We start from the raw sequence: 20,175 nt of genomic DNA on the forward strand, positions 1-20,175 counted from the left end.
TACAACTATCTACTGGGGCTTTGGGGGGGAAAAAGAAAAAGGAGGAGGATTGGCAATAGATGTTAGCTCAGAGCCAGTCTTCCTCAGCAAAAAGAGGAGGATTAGCATGGATGTTAGCTCAGGGCTGATCTTCCTCACACACACACACAAAAATACTAAGAATATTTCAGGGGTCAGCAAACTTTTTTTGAAAAGGGCCAGATAGTAAATATTTTAGGTTTGGGGCCATGTAGTCTCTGTTACAGATTTTCATCTGTTTTGCTGTAGTGCAAAAGCAGCCAGAGACAATACATAGACAAATGAGCATGGCTGTGTTCCAATCAAACTACAAAAAAAGTGGCAGGCTGGCTACGGCTGATGGGTGATGGTTTTCTGACCTGTGGTGTTGTTTATCCTCATATGTCCTTGCTGATTTTACTGAGAGAGGAGTGTGGAAATCTTCTAATAAACTTGTGGATTTATCTCTTTCTTTTTTCAATTCAAATAATATTGGTTCATGTATTTTGAAGCTCAGTTGTTGGGTGCATACACATTCAGGATGGTTATGTCTTTTCGATAAATTGACCCTTTTACCATTATATAATGTCCCTCTTTTATCCTTGATTGTTTTCCTAGTTTGTCTGATAGTAATAAAGCCACTCCAGCTTTCTTCTAGTGTTTGCATGGCATACCCTTTTCAATGTTTTACTTTTAATCCAACTGCATCATTATAGTTAAAGTGGGCTTCTTATAGGAAGCATACAGTTTGCTCTTTTTTTAAAAAAAAAAACAAAACCCCAATTTGACAATCTCTGCCTTTTAATCAGTGTTTTTAGGCCATTTACATTTAGTGAAATTATTGATATATTTCTATTTAGCTCTGCCATTTTATTGTTTTCTATTGCATCCTCTGGTTTTTGTTCCAGTGTTTCCCTTTTCTGCCTTCTTTTGGATTATTTAAATTTTATTATTATTTTTTTTTAGTATTCCATTTTATCTATTGGATTATTTTACTCTATCTTGTCTAATTTTTTTAATGTTTGCTCTGGGGGTTATAATATATGCATTTAACGTTTCACAACCTACTTAGAATTAATACTTGGACATTTCAAGTGGAAGGAAGAAATCTCACTACCCCATAGCTTCCTTTACTCTTTGTCATTTACATTGTAATTGTCATATGTATTATGTCAACATACATTAAAAACCCCACCAGAAAATGTTATATGTTTTAAGTTTCATTTTTACCTGTTATACATATTTTAAGGAACTTAAGGGTATAAAAATTCTGAAATATACCATTTCTGTTGTTCTTTATTCATTCCTAAAGTTCTAAATTTCTCATTTCTCTTCCACCTGATAAGCTTCATTAGGCCTTTATTTCTTTTAGAGAAGGTCTGTTGGTAACAAATCCTCTTAGTTTTCCTTTATCTGAGAATATCTTTATTTCTATTTAATTCTTGAAAGACATTTTTGTCTGGATATAGAATTCTAGGCTGTTTCTTTTCTTTCAGCACCTTAATAATATTGCTTCATTGCCTTCTGTCATCTGTTGCTCCTGAAGAGAAATCTGCCATGACTTGAATCATTGTTCTCTTATATATGATGCGTCATTTTTCTCTGGCTGCTTTCAAGTTTTTTTTCCCTTTGATTTTCAGTAGTTTATGAATTTCTTTGCAATTATCCTGTTTGGAGTTTGCTGAGCTTCATAACTCCTTAAGTTTATATCTTTTACCAAACATGGCAAGTCTCTGGCCATGATTTACTCAGATATTTTTTCTACATGATACTCTTTCTCCTCTCTTTCTTGGACTCCAGTGACATGAATGTTAGTATTTTGGTATCATCCCACAGGTCTCTGAGGCTTGGTTCAATTTTGACAAAATTTTTCTATTGTTTAGATTGGAAAATTTCTTTTGATATAACTTCAGGCTCATTGACTGTGTCTTCTGTCATGTCATTTCCATTCTGCTATTGAACACATCTAATAAATTCTTACTACAATTATTCTATTTATATTCTAAAATCTCTGGTTTTGATTCTCAAAATAGTTTAAAAACTTTTTGTTCTTGAGGATAGTTTCATTGAATGTATATAATTTTAGATTGACAATAACTTTATCTCAGTTATTTGAGTAATTCACTATTTTCTGGCTTCCGTTGATCCTAATTGTTTTATTGTCTTTGTTTGTAATTTGTCTTTGCTGTCTGGATACTTTTAATTAATTATTTATTTTTTTGGTGAGGAAGGTTAGCCCTGAGCTAACGTCTGTCGCCAACTCTCCTCTTTTTGCTGAGGAAGACTGGCCCTGGGCTAACGTCTGTGCCCATCATCCTCCACTTTATATGGGATGCTGCCACAGCATGGCTTGACAAGCGGTACGACCACACGCACCTGGGATCTGAAGCCCGGGCCACTGCAGCGGAGCGCACGCACTTACCCACTATGCCACTGGGCCGGCCCCTGGATACTTTTAACATCTCTTGTTAGTCTTTGATACCCTGCAATTTCATTATTTTGTGTCTAAGTGGGTTTTCTTTTTTCCTATATCAGTTGGGATTTATTAGTATTTCTGGATTGAGGATTGATATCTTTCTTTAAGTCTTAAAAAAACTCAGCTGTTTTCCATTCTAATCTTTTATTTTGGAGTTCTGGTTAGATATATGTTGGATCTTCTCTTTTCTATTTTCTTCTTCATCTCTGTTACTCTCTTTTTCTTGTTTTCCATCCCTTTTTCTCTCAGTTTTTCATTTTGTTTAATTTCTTATCTAGTTTCTAAGGCACTAGTTATTTTTGTTGTATGCAATTTTCCATTTAAACTGTCCATTGAATAGTACATTTCAATTATTATTAGTTTTACCTAAGCTTATTACATAAAATGTAATATTTTAACACTTAAAAAATTTGAAATATAATCCACATATAGAAAATGGACCAAATAGAAATATATATAGCTGAAAGATTTATCACAACGCAGAAGTCCATGTAATGACTATATAGATTAAGAAATAGAGTATTATCAGAACTCCCAGATGCCACCCATTCTCTCTTCCAATCACTACATCTTTCTTTTCCAGGATAACCACTATCCTAAATTTTACGGTAATGACTTCCTTGCTTTTAGTTTTACTAATTGCTTTGCCATTTGATAGACCGCTTTTTCCTTATGTTTTCCATTTATTTAAATATATTAAAGATATTTTATATTCTGTCAATTCCAATACCTGACGTCCTTGCAGGAATGATTCTGCTCTTTGTTGTTTCTGCTGACTCCCATGGCATCTTGTTTCTTCGTTTGTTTTGCCATTTTTGAGCATGAGCTCAATTTTGTCAGAATGCTATTTGTGGAAATTTTTCAAAGCCTGACTGGAGAGTTTATTCCTCCATAAATAATTTGTGTTTGCTTCTGCTTGGTGCTGGGCTTAATGTTTTATTGAACTACATAAGTACTGTGAATTTGGGCCCCCAAGTGCATGTGGGTTGGCTTCTGATCATGAATTCTAAAGACAGACTTTTTCTCTCCTTCTAAGAGTTAAAGGTAAGATAGATTTAATTATACAGGGAAAATTTTGAAGGTTCTTATTTTATGCAAAAAATTATCATCAGATGCCCTACCTTGCTCAGGCCCAAAACTCGGTCTAAAGAACCAGAAGTCTGAATATCTGGAATCAGCACATGGCCTTAGGGTAGCTGAGATTTTGGAATTTGCTTATGCCTCTGGATTAGCACTCCAGGACTCCCCCTCCTTCCACTCAGGATTTCCCTTACTTCCATGTAAGTCAAGCAATGCACTTAAAAGAAGGTTTAAAATCTTTATGCAGCATTTTAGGTGTTTTGTGATGTGATAGCTTCAGGATATCTTACTCAATATATTGTCAGAAATGAAAGAGTTAATTCACTTTTAAGAGCACACAGAGTCTTTGTTTGGGGAAAATAATTTTTTGGACCATTTGCCCATTTCAAGGTAAAACAAAACTCCCATAGTATGACTAAATGACTCTGAATAATAATATACAAGGTTCATTTTATTCTCTATTATTGGAGGTGCATCTCTGTAAAGAGACCTCTGAGAAGTAGGTCAGGAAGATAAAGCTATTTACAACCATAAACAAAATAACTCTGTAAAAAGCTGCCTAGTATAGTCTCTGATATATCACTGAGTTAAACAGAACGGTAAATATGTCTAAACGTGTAGGTGTAATATACATATACATAATCTTTTACTAACCTTCAATAAATATTTCACCCAACACCATTTTCTTGATGTAATGCCAATAATTCCACCATCAGGAAGACTTTCATTTCTTCCCAGTCTTGTAAATGCATGAAAACTTTTTATGTAAAGAATACCATTTATTAGAAAAAATATTCCATCCTGTGATAGGTTCACATCAGACACACTGTGTCTTTCGTTGTCAGTCAGAGTGTTTGGAGGCACTCTGATTCTGGTCCAAGTACGGAATGAATCATTGGTTTGGAAGGTCTCCATGTCGGCTACCACAACAACAGAGGCAGGAACACAGGCAGACCAGTCTGCCATTAACTGACTGCCACGTGGTGAAGAGATTGGTAAGAAACCAGGCATCTCAGGAATTGTCAACAAAGGAAAAGTCAGCAGGAGGAGAAAATCTGCAATAAAGCAATCTTGAAAAGCCACTTGATTTCCTCTAATCTCCTTTAGTATATCATCTGCTGTCATGGGTACTGAGACATGCCAGGTCCTAAGAAGAGAAAGATAGAAAACATAAGAATAAAATTTTTCTCTTTCTCCTTCATTTTCTCTTTCTCTCCTCTCATCCACCTTGCACAGTGCTGACTTTTATCATCTTTTTACAAATTTTTACTTTTATCAGCATAAATCTGTGTAAAACAATTCAAATAGTACTAAAATGCTACCATTGCCCCATTTCTCCTCATTCTTCACTCTTATTCCAAAGGAAAACAATCTCGACTCTTACAGCTCTTTCTTCTGGGATGTGTCTCCATATTCTCAAATAAATATTCTTATATTGCTCTCAATATATAATTTTTATACATTATCTATTGGCTTCTTATATGACAGATGAAGATGTCTCTCTCATATAATATACCTACCCATACATCTTTTCCTCTTCTCTCAAACTAATATCACAGTTTTAGCTAAATCTATAGTGTTTACATTGTTATTACTATGTAAATATTGTTTAGTACTGAGCCATTTATTATATTATGATTATGCTTTCTTTCATATATATATTTATTTACAGTAGTTCCCCTGGAGTTAATAATTATTTCATTTTGAAAATTTGTTTGGTTTTCTAAGTTTTCCAATAGGTAGTTAAAATGGCACTCCATAATATTTTCCATGTGGTCCATGCAGAGGTTCCCTTCATTACTCTGTGGGTTGAAGCCACCATTTCCTGGATCCAATGCTTTGATCTTTCTTGTTTTGATAAAGCACATTCTTCAGTACCTCTCTGTGAAAGGGTATATGAACATAAATTTTTTGAGACCCTGAATATCTAAAAATATCTTTATTTTACACACTCGCTGGATAATTTGGCTAGGTAGAGACTTCAGAACTTTGAGGGCATCTTCTCCAGTCTTTCTGTATCCAGGTATTCTAAAGAGGAGTCAGATGACACATTGATTCTTGTTTACTTCACTGGGCTGCCTTTCTATAAGTTTTTAAGATCTTCCCTTTTTTCCTTGGTATGCTAAAATTTGACAGGGCTGGGTCTATCTGTTGAAGAGGACACACAGAGGAATCTGTGGAGTCAAGCACTCCTATATGTATCTTAGAAGTATGGAAAGTTCTAAGGAGAGTTTCTGAGCAGGGCAATCCAGGCTACAGCAGGCTGTAGGATGCTCAGTAAACGCTTCTTGAGCTTCCTATTTCCTCGGTGAATACACATTGGGTTGGTGGTGAGGGCCTTCTGTCCATCAGAATGAGGTCCTGCCAGGTCAAGAGGACCCCATGTTGGGGCAGTTGTCGAGTTGTTATCAAACCTCTATGCCTTAAACCATGCCACCATGAAACTCGGCGCAATTACTGCTTTTTGAAAGACACTCCACTGACTCTAACATTGGTTTCAAGGACAATTTTTTAAATCACCAGTACTGTTTTCTTACATTGTCCATTGGCTATGTAATAATCTCTTACGTGCAGCCACATTACGACTAGGTATCAGTGTCTACTTTGTTTGAGCGGATAATTGGTTATCTACAAGGCCTAGGAAGGACCCAGCACTCAAGGCCTGGCCAGGGTGTACTAAGCTTTTCAATTGTCCATGTCTATCATTTTGTTTGCAGACCTTTGATTTTTTTTATTGTGACGACACTTTTCAAATTGTTTTTCTTCTTTCCCATTTTATAGCATCTTAATCTTCTTTTATGTAATATAATATCTTCTCCTACTTCTGTGAAGATGCTATTTATATTTTTTGTGAAGTTTTCCTTTGCTCCCTGCTGTGTGCTGTTTCCTCTGAGTTCCATTGCTCTCTTTATTGATTGAGGTCTCTGACACTCATGTTGGAGGCCTTCTGTAACTGTTGAGTGGTCCTTGGCTGTCCATTAATATTTAAGAGAAGCAGGAGGCCAACCCCGTGGCATAGTGGTTAAGTTTGCGGGCTCTGCTTCAGCGGCCCGGGGTTCACAGGTTCGGATCCTGGGCGCGGTCCTACACACTGCTTATCAAGCCATGCTGTGGTGGTGTCTCACATATAACGTGGAGGAAGATGGGCACGGACCTTAGCCCAGGGCCAATCTTCCTCAGCAAAAAGAGGAGGATTGGCAACAGATGTTAGCTCAGGGCTAATCTTCCTCACCAAAAAAAAAAAAAATTTTAAGAGAAGCAGTAACAAGCTGCGAGTCAGCTTCGAGGGATACCTTTTACTCCCCTTGGCCCCACTGTGCTTCTCCCCACCCAACTCCAAATTTAAGTTCCTTTAAGTAAGTCTGATCAGTTAATCCAAAAAAGAATCATCTTCTATCTTGCCAGGAGGATGTATGCTAGGTCTCCACATTCAGGGAGCAGGGCTGGAGGACAGGACTGAAGGCACGCTGGGGAGTTCCCATCACTTTACAAGTCCCTCCTGCAAGCTCTTCATGAACTGAATTTCTGTGCTGCACTAAGTCAGGTACCGGTTCTCTCTCTGCTTTCTGTCTTCTCTTCTTGTTTCCCTCCCCCTCGTTTGTCCTCATAGGTCTACACTTTAAAAACTTTTCTCCCTGTTATGTGAGAGAGATTATGGGAGAGAATAGAGACAAACAAATGCATTTTATCTGTGATGTTTTAATTTATCTCCTTTAAACTGAATTTCATTAAGTCAGGTTCTGCTTAGAAACTTCAGTGGCCTCTTAATTATATCCAGGAAAAAATTCAAACTATTCCAAATGATTTTTAGGGAATCTCCATATTTTTTCCTATTCAATTTCACTTGCCACATTATATTTCAGGGGTGTTCTTTCTTTTTGCCTTCCCAAACTGCGCGCACTCTTCCCCTCCCTCGGGGCACCCATTCCCTCTCCTCCATCTCTATATTCTACTTGTCCTTCAAGTCCTGCCGAAAAATTATCTCTTTTATTTTGCTTTCTTGTTTTACCACACAATATATCTTTTATAAGGATCATCTTTTCTAAGCCCATATCAGTCAATCATGTGGATGCTACTTTATGGCATCCAAGGCAGCACTTTTTTTAAATGGACCTCTGATATTCTCTACATATGCATATTTTCTTTATATTTCTTTTAAAATATCATTTATTTAACAATTTTATTATGAATGTATTATATACACAAAAGACTATATGATGCACACATAGTTTAAAGAATACTACTAAGATGAACACCCGTGTACTAATCACCTAGATCAAGAATCAGAACGTTATCAATATCTTGGAAATTTCCTGTATGTCTTTCCTTCCCTCCCACCCCCACCTGCTTACAGGTAATCACTGGCCTGATTTTGTAGTTGCATTCATGTTTACATTCCTGTGCTTTTTAAAAACTAGTTTTGCCACATGTATGTCTTAGTAAACAATATAGACCTGCAAGAAGAAAGAGAAAAGTCCAGTAGTATAGTTGCAGACATCAAAACCCCTCTATCAGTAATTGACAGATTCAGCAGGCAGAAAATCAGTAAGGACATAGTTGAATTGAACAGTACCATCAATCAACTATAGCTAATGGACAGTTAAAGAATACTGCATCCAACAACAGCTGAATACACATTCTTCTCAAGCTCATGTGGAACATTCACCAAGACACACCATATCCTGGGTCATAAAACACAACTTAAGAAATTCTAAAAAATAGAAATCATACAAAGTAGGCTCTCAAAACACAATATAATTAAACTAGAAGTCAATAACAGAAAGACAGCTGGAAAATCTCCAAATATTTGGAGATTAAACAACACACTTCTAAATAATACCTTAGTCAAGAAAGAAATCTCAAGAGAAATTTAAAAATATTTTTAACTAAATGAAAATAAAAATATAACTTATCAAAATTTGGGGGCTGCGGTGAAAGCAATGCTTAGAAGGAAATTTATAGTATTGAATACTTATATTAGAAAAGAAGAAAGATATAAATCAATAACCTAAATTTCCACCTTAGGAAACAAGAGAAAGAAAAGAAATATACACCTAAAGCTAGCAGAAGAAAAGATAATAAAAATTAGAGCAGAAACCAATAAATTGAAAACAAAAAAGCAATAAAGAAAATTGATGAGACCAAAATCTGGTTCTTTGAAAAAAATCAATAAGATCAATAAACTTCTAGCTGGACTAACTAAGAAAAAAAGAAAAATCTGGACACAATTTACTAGTATCAGAAATGAAAGAGGTGCCATCACTACTGATCTCATTGGCATTTAAGAATAATAAAGGAATACTATGAAAAATTCTATGCCCACAATTTGATAACTTAGATGAAATGGACCAATTGAAAGGCACAATCTACCAAAATTCACCTAAGGAGAAATAGATAATGTGAATAGGGATATATCTATTAAAGGAATTGGATACACAATTCATAACCCTCCCAAACAAAAAGCACCAGGCCCAGATGTGTTCACTGGTGAATTCTAGCATTTAAGATAATTAATGCCATAATTAATGCCAATTCTCTACCATCTCTTCCAGAAAACAGAAGCAGAGGGAATACTCCCCAACTCATTCCATGAGGCAAGCATTACCCTACTTACCAAAACCAGATAAAGACATTACGGATAAAGACACTGACCATTTGAATACAACAATGAGCAAAAAGAATTATATACCATGACCAAATGGGATTTATTCCAGTTATGCAAGTCTACTTCAACATTAAAAAATCAATTAATGTAATCTATCACATCAACAGGTTAAAGAAGAAAAAGCATATAATCATATTAACAGAAGCAGAAAAAGCATTTGACGGGCCTGCCCGGTGGCTTAGCGGTTAAGTGAGCGCGCTCCACTACTGGCTGCCCGGGTTCGGATCCCAGGCGCGCACCGACGCACCGCTTGTCCGGCCATGCTGAGGCCGCCTCCCACACACAGCAACTAGAAGGATGTGCAACTATGACGTACAACTATCTACTGGGGCTTTGGGGGGGGGGTGGAGGAGGAGGATTGGCAATAGATGTTAGCTCAGAGCCAGTCTTCCTCAGCAAAAAAGAGGAGGATTAGCACGGATGTTGGCTCAGGGCTGATCTTCCTCAAAAAAAAAAATAAATTGACAAAATCCAACACTTACTCATAATGAGAACTCTCAGCAAACTAGCAACAAGGGAAACTTCCTCAACTTGATAAACGAGCATCTACAAAAAACTTACTGGTGAGAAATTAGATGCTTTCCTCCTAAGAACAGGAACGAGGCAATGATGTCTCCTCTTACCACTCCTTTTCAGCTTCATACCATCATACTGGAAGTGCTAGCTAACACAGTAAGATAAGAAAATGAAATAAAAGGTATACAAGACTGGGAAGAAAGTAATAAAATGTTCCTTGTTTGCAGATGACATGATTATGTATGTAGAAAATCCCAAAGAACAGATACAAAAAAAATCCTGGGACTAAGAAGCAATTACAGCAAGGTTGTAGGATATGAAGTTAACATACGCAAGTCAGTTCCCGTGCTTTAAACCCAGTTCACCGCATATATGTATGATTAAACAATATAGTATTTAATTCTTCAAGCTTTTGCACTTTATATAAATGGAATCATACTGTACTTTTCTTCCATGACTTGCTTTGTTCATTCGATATTATGTTTGTTAAATTCATTTATGTTGATTTGTGTTGCTGTGTTTCATTTTTCACTGCTGTATAATTTGTGTGTGTGTATATATACGTGTATATATATTGCTATCAGAAACAATGCTGATACAAATATACTTTTACACACCTTCTAGTGTGCCTGTGCGTGGGTTTCTCTAGGGTATATACTGGTATTGAATTGCTGAACCATTGGTATGTGCATCTTCCACTTTGCCTGATAATGTAAAGTTATCTTTCAAATTGATTGTGCTAATTTACACTTCTACTAGCCACGTATGTAATACGCAATTGTTACACGTTGCTATGGTTTGAATGTTTGTGTGCCCACTGGGATGGTATTAGCAGGCGGGGCCTTAGGGAGGTGCGTAAGTCACGAGGGTGCAGCCCCCGTGAATGGGATTCATGCTCTTATGAAAGAGGGCTGAGAGGGCTCCCTAGCCCTTTCTACCAGGTGAGGATGCAACAAGTCTGCCACCCAGAAGGAGGGCCCTCACCCAACCACGCTGGCACCCTCATCTCAGACTTTCATCCTCCAGAACTGTGAGAAATAAATTTCTGTTGTTTATAAGCCACCTGGTTAATGGTATTTTGTTACAGGAGCCTGAACGGATTGAGACACATATTTTCACCGACAATCTCTAAAACGTTAATATGTTTATCATCTGGTGTGTGTCAAATGGATCTCATTGGGCTATTAATATTTTTATTTGATTACTAATAAGGTTGAACATCATTTCATGTACTTATTAATGAGTTGAGTTGATCAAATCTTTACTTTTATAGTTTGAGCTACTTTTGATTTATTATAGAAATCATTTTGTACCCTGGGGCAATAAAGATATTCTTTTATTCCTTTCTAAAAGTTTTTCAGGTTAGCCTTTCATTTGTATGTCCTCTGAGATTATTATTATTATTCATATGAGGTTATTTTTATGTATGATATGAAATAAAGAACAATTTCATTTTTAAGTAAAGCTTTATTCTGTCCCTATTAAGACGATCATGCAGTTTTACTCCCTTAAGCTATTAATGTAGTAAATTATATTAAAACATTTAAAAATATTATACTAACATTGCACTTCTGGTATAAACCAATTTGATCTTATGTCATATATTCTTTCATAAATTGTTAGATTTAGTTTGCTACTATCTTATTTAGGATTTTGCATCTAGGTTCATGAATGAAATTAGCCTATAATTTTCCTTTCTCATATACTCCTTGCCTGAATTTGGGTATGCTAACTTCACTTTGCTGTTTAGGACTGGAATTATTTGTTTGTGCTAGTGCTCTCTTCCCCTCCTTAAAGATTGTTGAATACTGATTAAGTTTCTTTTTAGTTTGAATATTGTTCAAATTCTACATTTCCTTTTGAGTCATGTTTAAAATTTTTCTGGAATTTTTTTCCATTTAAGTTCAAATTTATTGGTCTAGAACTGTTCGTGCATCTGCTAGTCTATGTTCCTTTGTAAACACCTCTTTCCATGTTTTTTGAATTACTGGTTCATCATACCCTTTATATCTCAACTCAATGCCCCCTCTAAGATGCTATCTAAATGTGTTTCTCTCTGTATTATCACCTAGCGTTTTACCTTCATAGTTCCTGATACAACATAACATTATCTTGTTTACTTATTTATTTACTTGCCAATTATCCATCTTCCATATTAGAATTTGAATTATAAGAAACTGAATTCTTGAATTCCAAACTAGAATTTGAATATGAAAGTTATGGACCCTGACTATAACCCTAGTTTCTAACAGTGGCCTGATATAAAGTAGATATACAATGAATATTTGTTGAATCAATTGTGGAAACCTGTTGGCATATGTGTTGCCAAAAAAACTAAGTTAAATCTATACTCATTCTCTATCCAGTTTTCAGAAAGTTGGATTTCTGAATAAGTCTTCTTGCTAAAAATGGCAAAGAGCTTTTGCGTAATGTCCAAAAGTTTATTTAATCGTTCTATGCATGTTAGCATATAAGCTTTAGACTATATATTTATTTGGATATAGTGGAAAATTATGTTAGTTCATTATGTTTGTCTCAAGAGACTGATTTTTACCAGCCAATGTTGGCGATAATTAACTTACTATGCTATTATTAATTTAGCTCTAATTAGCCCAACTGGATAAAAAAAACTCTGCAAATATTCTTAAAATTTAAGGAACATAGCTTAAAAAGGAAATACTTGAAAATACATTTCTTCAGGAAAAATGTATTTATAAGTAAGATAATGTGATTTATAGCAGTGCAAAACAACGGAAAATCTCAATTTGTTAGAGCAGAATGGATTCCCCAGCTGATAAGCTTGTTATTTCTACTTTTTTTTTTTGCTTGCAAGATATTCTTTAAAAAATTTAAATTGAAAAAAATTTCAGCTTTAGTGAGGTATAACTAACAAAATTGTAAGGTGTCTAAGGTGTACACTGTGGTGATTTGATATACATATATATTGTGAAAGGATCCCCCGCCCCCAAATCTGGTTAGTTAACACATCCATCATCTCACATATTTATCTTTGTGTGTGTATGTGAGAGAACATTTAAGTTCTACTCTCTTAGTAAATTTCAATTATATAATACAGTGTTATCAACCATAGCCACCATGTTTTACATTAGATCCTCAGACCTTTTCATCTTATACTGAAAGTTTGTACTCTTTTACTAACCTCTCCCTATTTCAGCACCCCGTCCCCTCCAAGTCCCTGGCAACCACTTTTCCACTCTCTGATTCTCTGAGTTTGACTTTTTTTTAGATTCCACATATAAGTGATACCATGCAGTATTTGTCTTGCCTTTCTCTGTCTGGCTTATTTTACTTAGTTTAACGCCCTCAAGGTCCATCCATCTTGTTGCAAATAGCAGGATTTCCTTCTTTATAACGGCAGAATAATATTCCATTATATATATATAACATATATATATATATATTCTTCTCATCTTCTTTATCCATTCATCCATTGATGGACACTTAGATTGTTTCCATATCTCGTCTATTGTGAACAATGCTGCAATGAATGTGAAAGTGCAGACACCTCTTCAATATCCTGTTTTCATTTCCTTTGGATCTATACCTAGAGGTGGGATTGCTGGATCATATGATAGTTATATTTTTAATTTTTTGAGGAACCTCCATACTGTTTTCCACTGCACCAATATACATTTCCACCAAGCATGCACAAGCGTTCCTCTTTATCCACATCCTTGACAACACTTGTTATCTCTTGTCTTTTTGATAATAGCCATTCTAACAGGTGTGAAGTGATATCACATTGTGGTATTGATTTGCATTTCCCTGACGGTTAGTGATGTTGAACATCTTTTCATATACCTGTTGTTCATCTGTATATCTTATTTGGGAAAATGTTCATTCAGTTCCTCTGCCCATTTCTAAATTGTATTGTTTGTTTGTTTGTTATTGAGTCATACGAGTCTTTTATATATTTTGGATATTGGATATTTCATAACTCCTTACCAAATATATGATTTGCAAATATTTTTCCCATTCCACAGGTTGTCTTTTCATTTTGTTGATGGTTTCCTTTGCTCTGCTGAAGATTTTCAGTTTGATGTAGTCCCACTTGTTTATTTTTGCTTTTGTTGCCTTTGCTTTTAGTGTCAAATCCAAAAAATTATTGCCAAGACTGATGTCAAGGAGGTTACTGTCTATGTTTTCTTCTAGGAGTTTTATGGTTTCAGGTCTTATGTTCAAGTCTTTAATGTCATTTTGCGTTGATTTTTGTGTATGGTATAAGATAGTGGTCCAGTTTCATTCTTTTGTATGTGGCTGTTCAGTTTTCCCAACACCATTTATTGAAGATACTATCCTTTCCCCGTTGTATATTCTTAGCTCCTTTGTCATAAATTAATTGACCATATATGCATAGGTTTATTTCTGGGTTCTCCATTCTGTACCATTAATCTATGTGTCTGTTTTTATTCCAATACTATGCTGTTTTGATTACTACAGCTTTGTAATATAGTTTGAAACCAGGAAGTGTGATGTCTCCCTCTTTGTTCTTCTTTCTCAAGATTGCTTTGGCTATTTGGGGTTTTTGTAGTTCCATACAAATCTTAGGATTGTTTGTTCTATTTCTGTGAAAAATGCCATTGGAATTTTCAGAGAGATTGCGTTGAATCTGTAGATTGCTTTGGGTAGCATGGACATTTTAAAAATATTAATTTTTCCAATCCATGATTATGGAATATTTTCCATTTATTTGTATCTTCTTCAATTTCTTTCATCAATATCTTAGTTTTCAGTGTAAAGGTCTTTCACCTCTTGGTTAAATTTATTCCTAGGTATTTTGTTCTTTTTGATGAAATTGTAAATGGGATTATTTTCTTAATTTCTCTTTCTGATAGTTCATTGTTGGTGTATAGAAACGCAACAGATTTTTGTATATTGATTTTGTATCCTGCAACTTTACTGAATTCATTGATTAGTTCTAACGGTTTTTTGGTGGAGTCTTTAGGGTTTTCTATATATAATATTGTGTCATCTGCAAATAGTGACAGTTTTATTTCTTCTCTTCTGATTTGGATGCCTTTTATTTCTTTTTCCTGCCTCACTGCTCTGGCTAGGACTTCCAATACTATGTTGAATAAAAATGGTGAGAGTGGGCATTTGTGTCTTGTTCTTGATCTTAGACAAAAAGCTTTCAGCTTTTCACTGTTGAGGATGATGCTAGCTGTGGGCTTGTCATATATGGCCTTTATTATGTTTAGGTATGTTCCCTCTATAGTCCACTTTGTTGTGAATTTTTTCATGAATGGATGTTGAATTTTGTCAAATGCTTTTTTTCTGCATCTATTGAGATGATCATATGACTTTTATCCTTCATTTTGTTAATGTGGGGTATCACGTTTGATTTGTGAATGTTGAACCATCCCCATCCTTGCATCCCTGGAATAAATCCCACTTGATCATGCTGTATGATCTTTAACGTACTGTTGAATTTGGTTTGCTAATATTTTGTTGAGAATTTTTGCATCTATGTTCATCAGGGATATTGACCTGTAATTTTCTTTTCTTGTAGTGTTCTTGTCTGTTTTTGGTATCAGGGTAATGCTGGTCTTATAAAATGACTTTGGAAGTGTTTCCTCCTCTTCTGTTTTTTGGAAGAATTTAAGAAGGATTGGTATTAATTCTTCTTTATATATTTGGTAGAACTCACCACAAACTATTCTTAAATGAACACACATATACAAACACTTTACTTAGTCATGCTAGTACTTCTATAGAAAGAAATCTTAGAAGTTGGCATGTTAAGTCATAGATTACATATATTTAAAATATACCTACTGCAGGAATCTCCCTCCAAAATATTTTTAACCAATTTATATTTTCGATTCACCTGTTTTACCAATTTACACTCCCAATATTTTCCTACCCCTCACCAAACCTATATCTTCTCTTTCTCCTTCCCCATCTTCCCCTTCTTCACCTCTTCCTCCCTCCCCCTCCTCCTTCTCCTGCTCTCTTTCTAACATTTTTCTTCTCATTGCTCTTCTTCCTCTGGTCCTGTTACATTGGGTAGGATTATAAGTACAATGTGGAAAAACAAGTAAAAATGGGCATACTTTTATTGTGCATGACATTAATGAGAACGATTCACGTTTCATCAATTTATTTGTTATTTTTTTTACTGTTAGTCTTTTATATGTACATTTGTTTTAAGTTAAGAAAAATTTCTCCTGATTCCAATTTATTAATTCTTTTTAAAATCAAGAATGGATGCTGGATTTAATAAAAAATTCTTTTCACACCTATTGTGAAAAGTAGTTTTTCTCCTTTAATCTATTAGTATGGTAAATTACATTAATTTCCTCATGTTGAAACATCTTTGCCTATATGATCATGTTCTAGAATTTCTTTAAAGTAGTGTTGATTTTAATACAGTAATATTACATCTGTATTAAAAAGAGAAATTGATCTATTTTTATGTTCTATATGCCTAATTTTTGATATTGGGGTTATGCTAGCCTTATGTAATGAATTGGAGAGATGTCTATATTCTTAAACGTATGGAATAGTTTCAACAATATAGAGATCGTTATTTTATGCCTATAGGCTTAGGAGAATTTGTTCACAAAATCATCTAGGCTGGGTGCCTTGGAGAAACAGATTAATTTTATTACCATTTCAATTTTATGTATCTTTAAAAGATAAAGACTTTCTAAAGAACAAGTGACATCAAAGTCATCAAGTACTATTTAAAAAATAATTCCTTAATATATTGAAGTATCTAGACAGTGTTTAAATTAAATATCTTTTAATTTATAGATTCCTCCACCCTCTGTTCTTTGTTTGCCTTGTAATTTAGTTTTTGAAGGAATGAGTTTACTGAGGTAATATTTTGAAGTATTAAACAATGTTATTTTCCCTTTTCTCCTTTTCTGGCTACTGTTATTCCAGCCAGGCTGACAGTATGACGCCCAAGGCTGTGCCTTCTGAGGAAAAACATCAGAGGCTTCACAATGCAGAGTAATGACCTTCACTAAAATAGTCCCGCCAGTCACTCAACAAATAAACAACGATAACAACCCAGGAGGGGGCAGTACCCAGCGTTGCTAAAATATACTATCTAGATGTCCAGTTTTCAACAATAACAACAGATATGCAAAGAAACCAGAAAGTGCGATCCAAACAAAGGAAAAAAGCAGGCATCAGAAACTGCCTGTGAGAGGGCCCGGGTGTTGAATACAACAGAGATTTCAAGGGAGCCCTTATAAATATGTTCAAAGAACTGAAGGAAAACATCCCTGAAGAAGTAAAGGAAGGTACAATGACAACGTCTCATCAAATAGACTTACCTCAATAAAGAGACAGGAAAGATAAAAAACCACATGGAAGTTGTGGGGTTAAAACCATGATAACTGAAACGGAAAGCTCACTAGAGGGGCTCAACAGGAGATCTGAAATGTCAGAAGAAAGAACTACTGAGCTTGTAGGATAACAGAGAGTACGCAATACAAAGAACAGAAAGAGAAAAAAGAATGAAGAAGAATGTATAGAGCCTCAGAGAAAGGTGGGACATCATTAACTGCACCAACACATACATAATTGGAGTGTCAGAAGGAAAGGAGAGAAAAAGAGAAGAAAATACTTGAATAATAGCTAAAAACTTCTCAAATTTGATGAAAATCATTAATCTACATATCTAAGAATCTCAACAAACTTCAGCTATGATAAATACAAAGAGATCCACATACACAGATTATCACAGTAAAAATGCTGAAAGCCAAAGAAATGGAAAAAATCTTAAAAGCAGCATAAAAAAATGATACATCACAAAGAAATCTTCCCCCTGAGGGCAGAAGGCAGTGGGACGACATATTCAAAGTGTGGGGAAAAAAGTCAACAAAAAATCCTATATTCAATAAAATCATTTTTCCAAAATGAAGTACAAAGTTAATGGGGCCAGCCTGGTGGCGCAAGCGGTTAAGTGGGCACGCTCCTCTGTGGCGGCCCAGGGTTTGCCGGTTTGGATCCTGGGCGTGAACCGAGGCAGGGCTTGTAGAACCATGCTGCGGCGACGTCCCATATAAAGTGGAGGAAGATGGGCATGGATGCTAGCCCAGGGCCAATCTTCCTCAGCAAAAAGAGGAGGATTGGCATCAGATGTTAGCTCAGTGCAAATCTTCCTCACAAAAAGAAAAGAAAAAAATGAAGTACAAAGTTAAGACATTCCCAGATGCACAAAAAAGAGAGAATTTGTCACAGAAGACCTACCTTATAAGAAATACTAAAGGAAATTCTTCAGGTTGAAAGCAAGCCACAGAAGACAGTAATACAAATCCATATGAAAAAACAAAAAGCATGGGTAAAGGTAATTATATAATTATAAAAGGCAGTATAAATCAATATCTCTTCTTTTTTCTCTTAATTGATTTAAAAAGAAATTTTATAAAACAATATGTATTCAATTGTATTGTTGAGCCTATAACATTGAAATGTAATATACTTGCTAATAATTATGCAATGGAGAGGGATGGGGGCACAGCCATATTGGAGCAAGGAAATGACAAGAGATGGTAACTCAGCCTCACAGGAACAAATGGAGAGAACTAGACATGGTAAATATGGACGTTAATATAACAAATGCTATACATATTACTGGCTCTCCTTTATTCCTTCAGCTTCTTTAAAAGACAGAAAATTACTTAAAGTAATAATTATAACAATGTATCATTGGGTTTATAGCATATATAGATGTAATATGCATAAAAATAATAAAAAGGAGAGGGACGGAAATAGAGCTATATAGGAATACATTCCTATGTATTATATATAGGAATACATTCCTATATATCACTGGAATTGTTAGTATAAATCTGAATTAGCTTCTGATAATATGTATGTGGCCAGCCTTAGAGGGTAAACTAAGAAAATATTTCAAAAATATAGTGAAAAAAATTAAGGTAATTAAATTGTTACACTAGAAAATATTCACTTAATGCAAAAGAAAGCAGTAAAGGAGGAATAGAGGAACAAAAAAGACATGAGAAATAAAAAAAAATGGCAGACATAAATCAACTATATCTGTAATAATATTAAATGTGAATAGACTAAACAGTCCAATCAAATGGCACAAATTGTCAGATTGGATAACAAAAGAATATCCAACTATATGCTGTCAACAGGAGATATATTTTAGGTTCAAAAATACAAACAGTTGAAGGTAAAAGGATGGAAAGTCAACCATAAGAAAGCTGGAGTGACTATACTAATAACAGACAAAATAGACCTTAAGACAAAAAAGATACAAAAACAAAGAGGAACATTTTATAATGTCAAGATGGTTTGTCCATCAGGGAAGTATAACAATTATAGACATATTCATCTAACAAAAGAGACCCAAAATACATGAAGCAAAAACCAAATAGAATGAGGAGAGAAATAGACAATTCAACAGTAACAGTTGGGGACTTGGATATATCACTTTAAGTAATGGCTAGAATAACTAGCAGAAGATCAACAAGGAAACAGAAGAATAACACTATAAACCAACTAGACCTAACAGACATCTATAGAACATTCCACCCAACAATAGACTACATGTTCTTCACAAGTATGCCTGGAAAGTTCTCTAGGACAGGCCACATGTTAGGATATAAAACAAACCTCTATACATTTAAAAGGATTGAAATCATACAAAGTATCTTCTCTGACCACAAAGAAATTAAGTTAGGTACCATGTGACCCAGCAATTTCACTCCTGGGTGTACACCCAAGAGAAATGAAAACATTATGTTCACATGAAAACTTGTACATAAATGTTCATAGTAGCATTATTCATAATAGCCCCAAAGTGGAAGCAACCAAAATGTCTATCAACTGAAGAATGAATAAAGAAAACGTTGGTATATCCATATAATGGAATATTATTTGGCAATAAAAGGGAATAACATACTAATACATGCTACAACATGATGAACCTTGAAAACGTTGTATTAACTGAAAGAAGCCAGTCACAAAAGTCCATATATTGTATGATTCTCTTGATATGAAATGTCCAGCATAGGCAAATCCATAGAGACAGAAAATAGATTAGTAGTGCCAGGGGCAGGGGGGGAGAATGGAATGGGGTTTCGTTTGGGGTTGATTAAGATATTATAGAATTAGATAGTAGTGATAGTTGCATAATTCTGTGAATGTATTAAAAGCCATTGAATTGTGCACTTCAAAAGGATGAATTGTGTGGTATAAGAATTATATCTCAACAAAGCTGTTAAAAATAGAAAAGAAACAAATGGTATCTTTAACGTTCCTACCTGCCTGCTAGATCTGACAAGGCCTTTAGTTTGGTTTTATAGCAACTGTTTCTCCTATCTTCTTACCTCCCAAGGTTATATAAAATCAGCAGAAATTTTAGCTCCAGATTATCCTTTAAAAATATTTTCTCTCTCTGAATGGCACCCTTTACCCATGAACTGAACTTCTATGC

The 20,175-nt window shown here is 34.9% G+C and overlaps 1 protein-coding gene across 1 annotated transcript in view; it reads right to left on the reverse strand.

Moving 5' to 3' along the window:
- CATSPERE (catsper channel auxiliary subunit epsilon) overlaps nucleotides 1–20,175 on the reverse strand; it is a 189,187-nt gene that overhangs the window by 85,278 nt on the left and 83,734 nt on the right. The window contains exon 9 of the mRNA XM_058533520.1: nucleotides 4,208–4,700. Within this exon, the coding sequence (XP_058389503.1) occupies nucleotides 4,208–4,700 (493 nt within the window). The remainder of the gene's footprint in view (nucleotides 1–4,207; nucleotides 4,701–20,175) is intronic.

Source organism: Diceros bicornis, chromosome 38 (genome assembly GCF_020826845.1).
Source record: "Diceros bicornis minor isolate mBicDic1 chromosome 38, mDicBic1.mat.cur, whole genome shotgun sequence".
Lineage (NCBI taxonomy): Eukaryota > Metazoa > Chordata > Mammalia > Perissodactyla > Rhinocerotidae > Diceros > Diceros bicornis.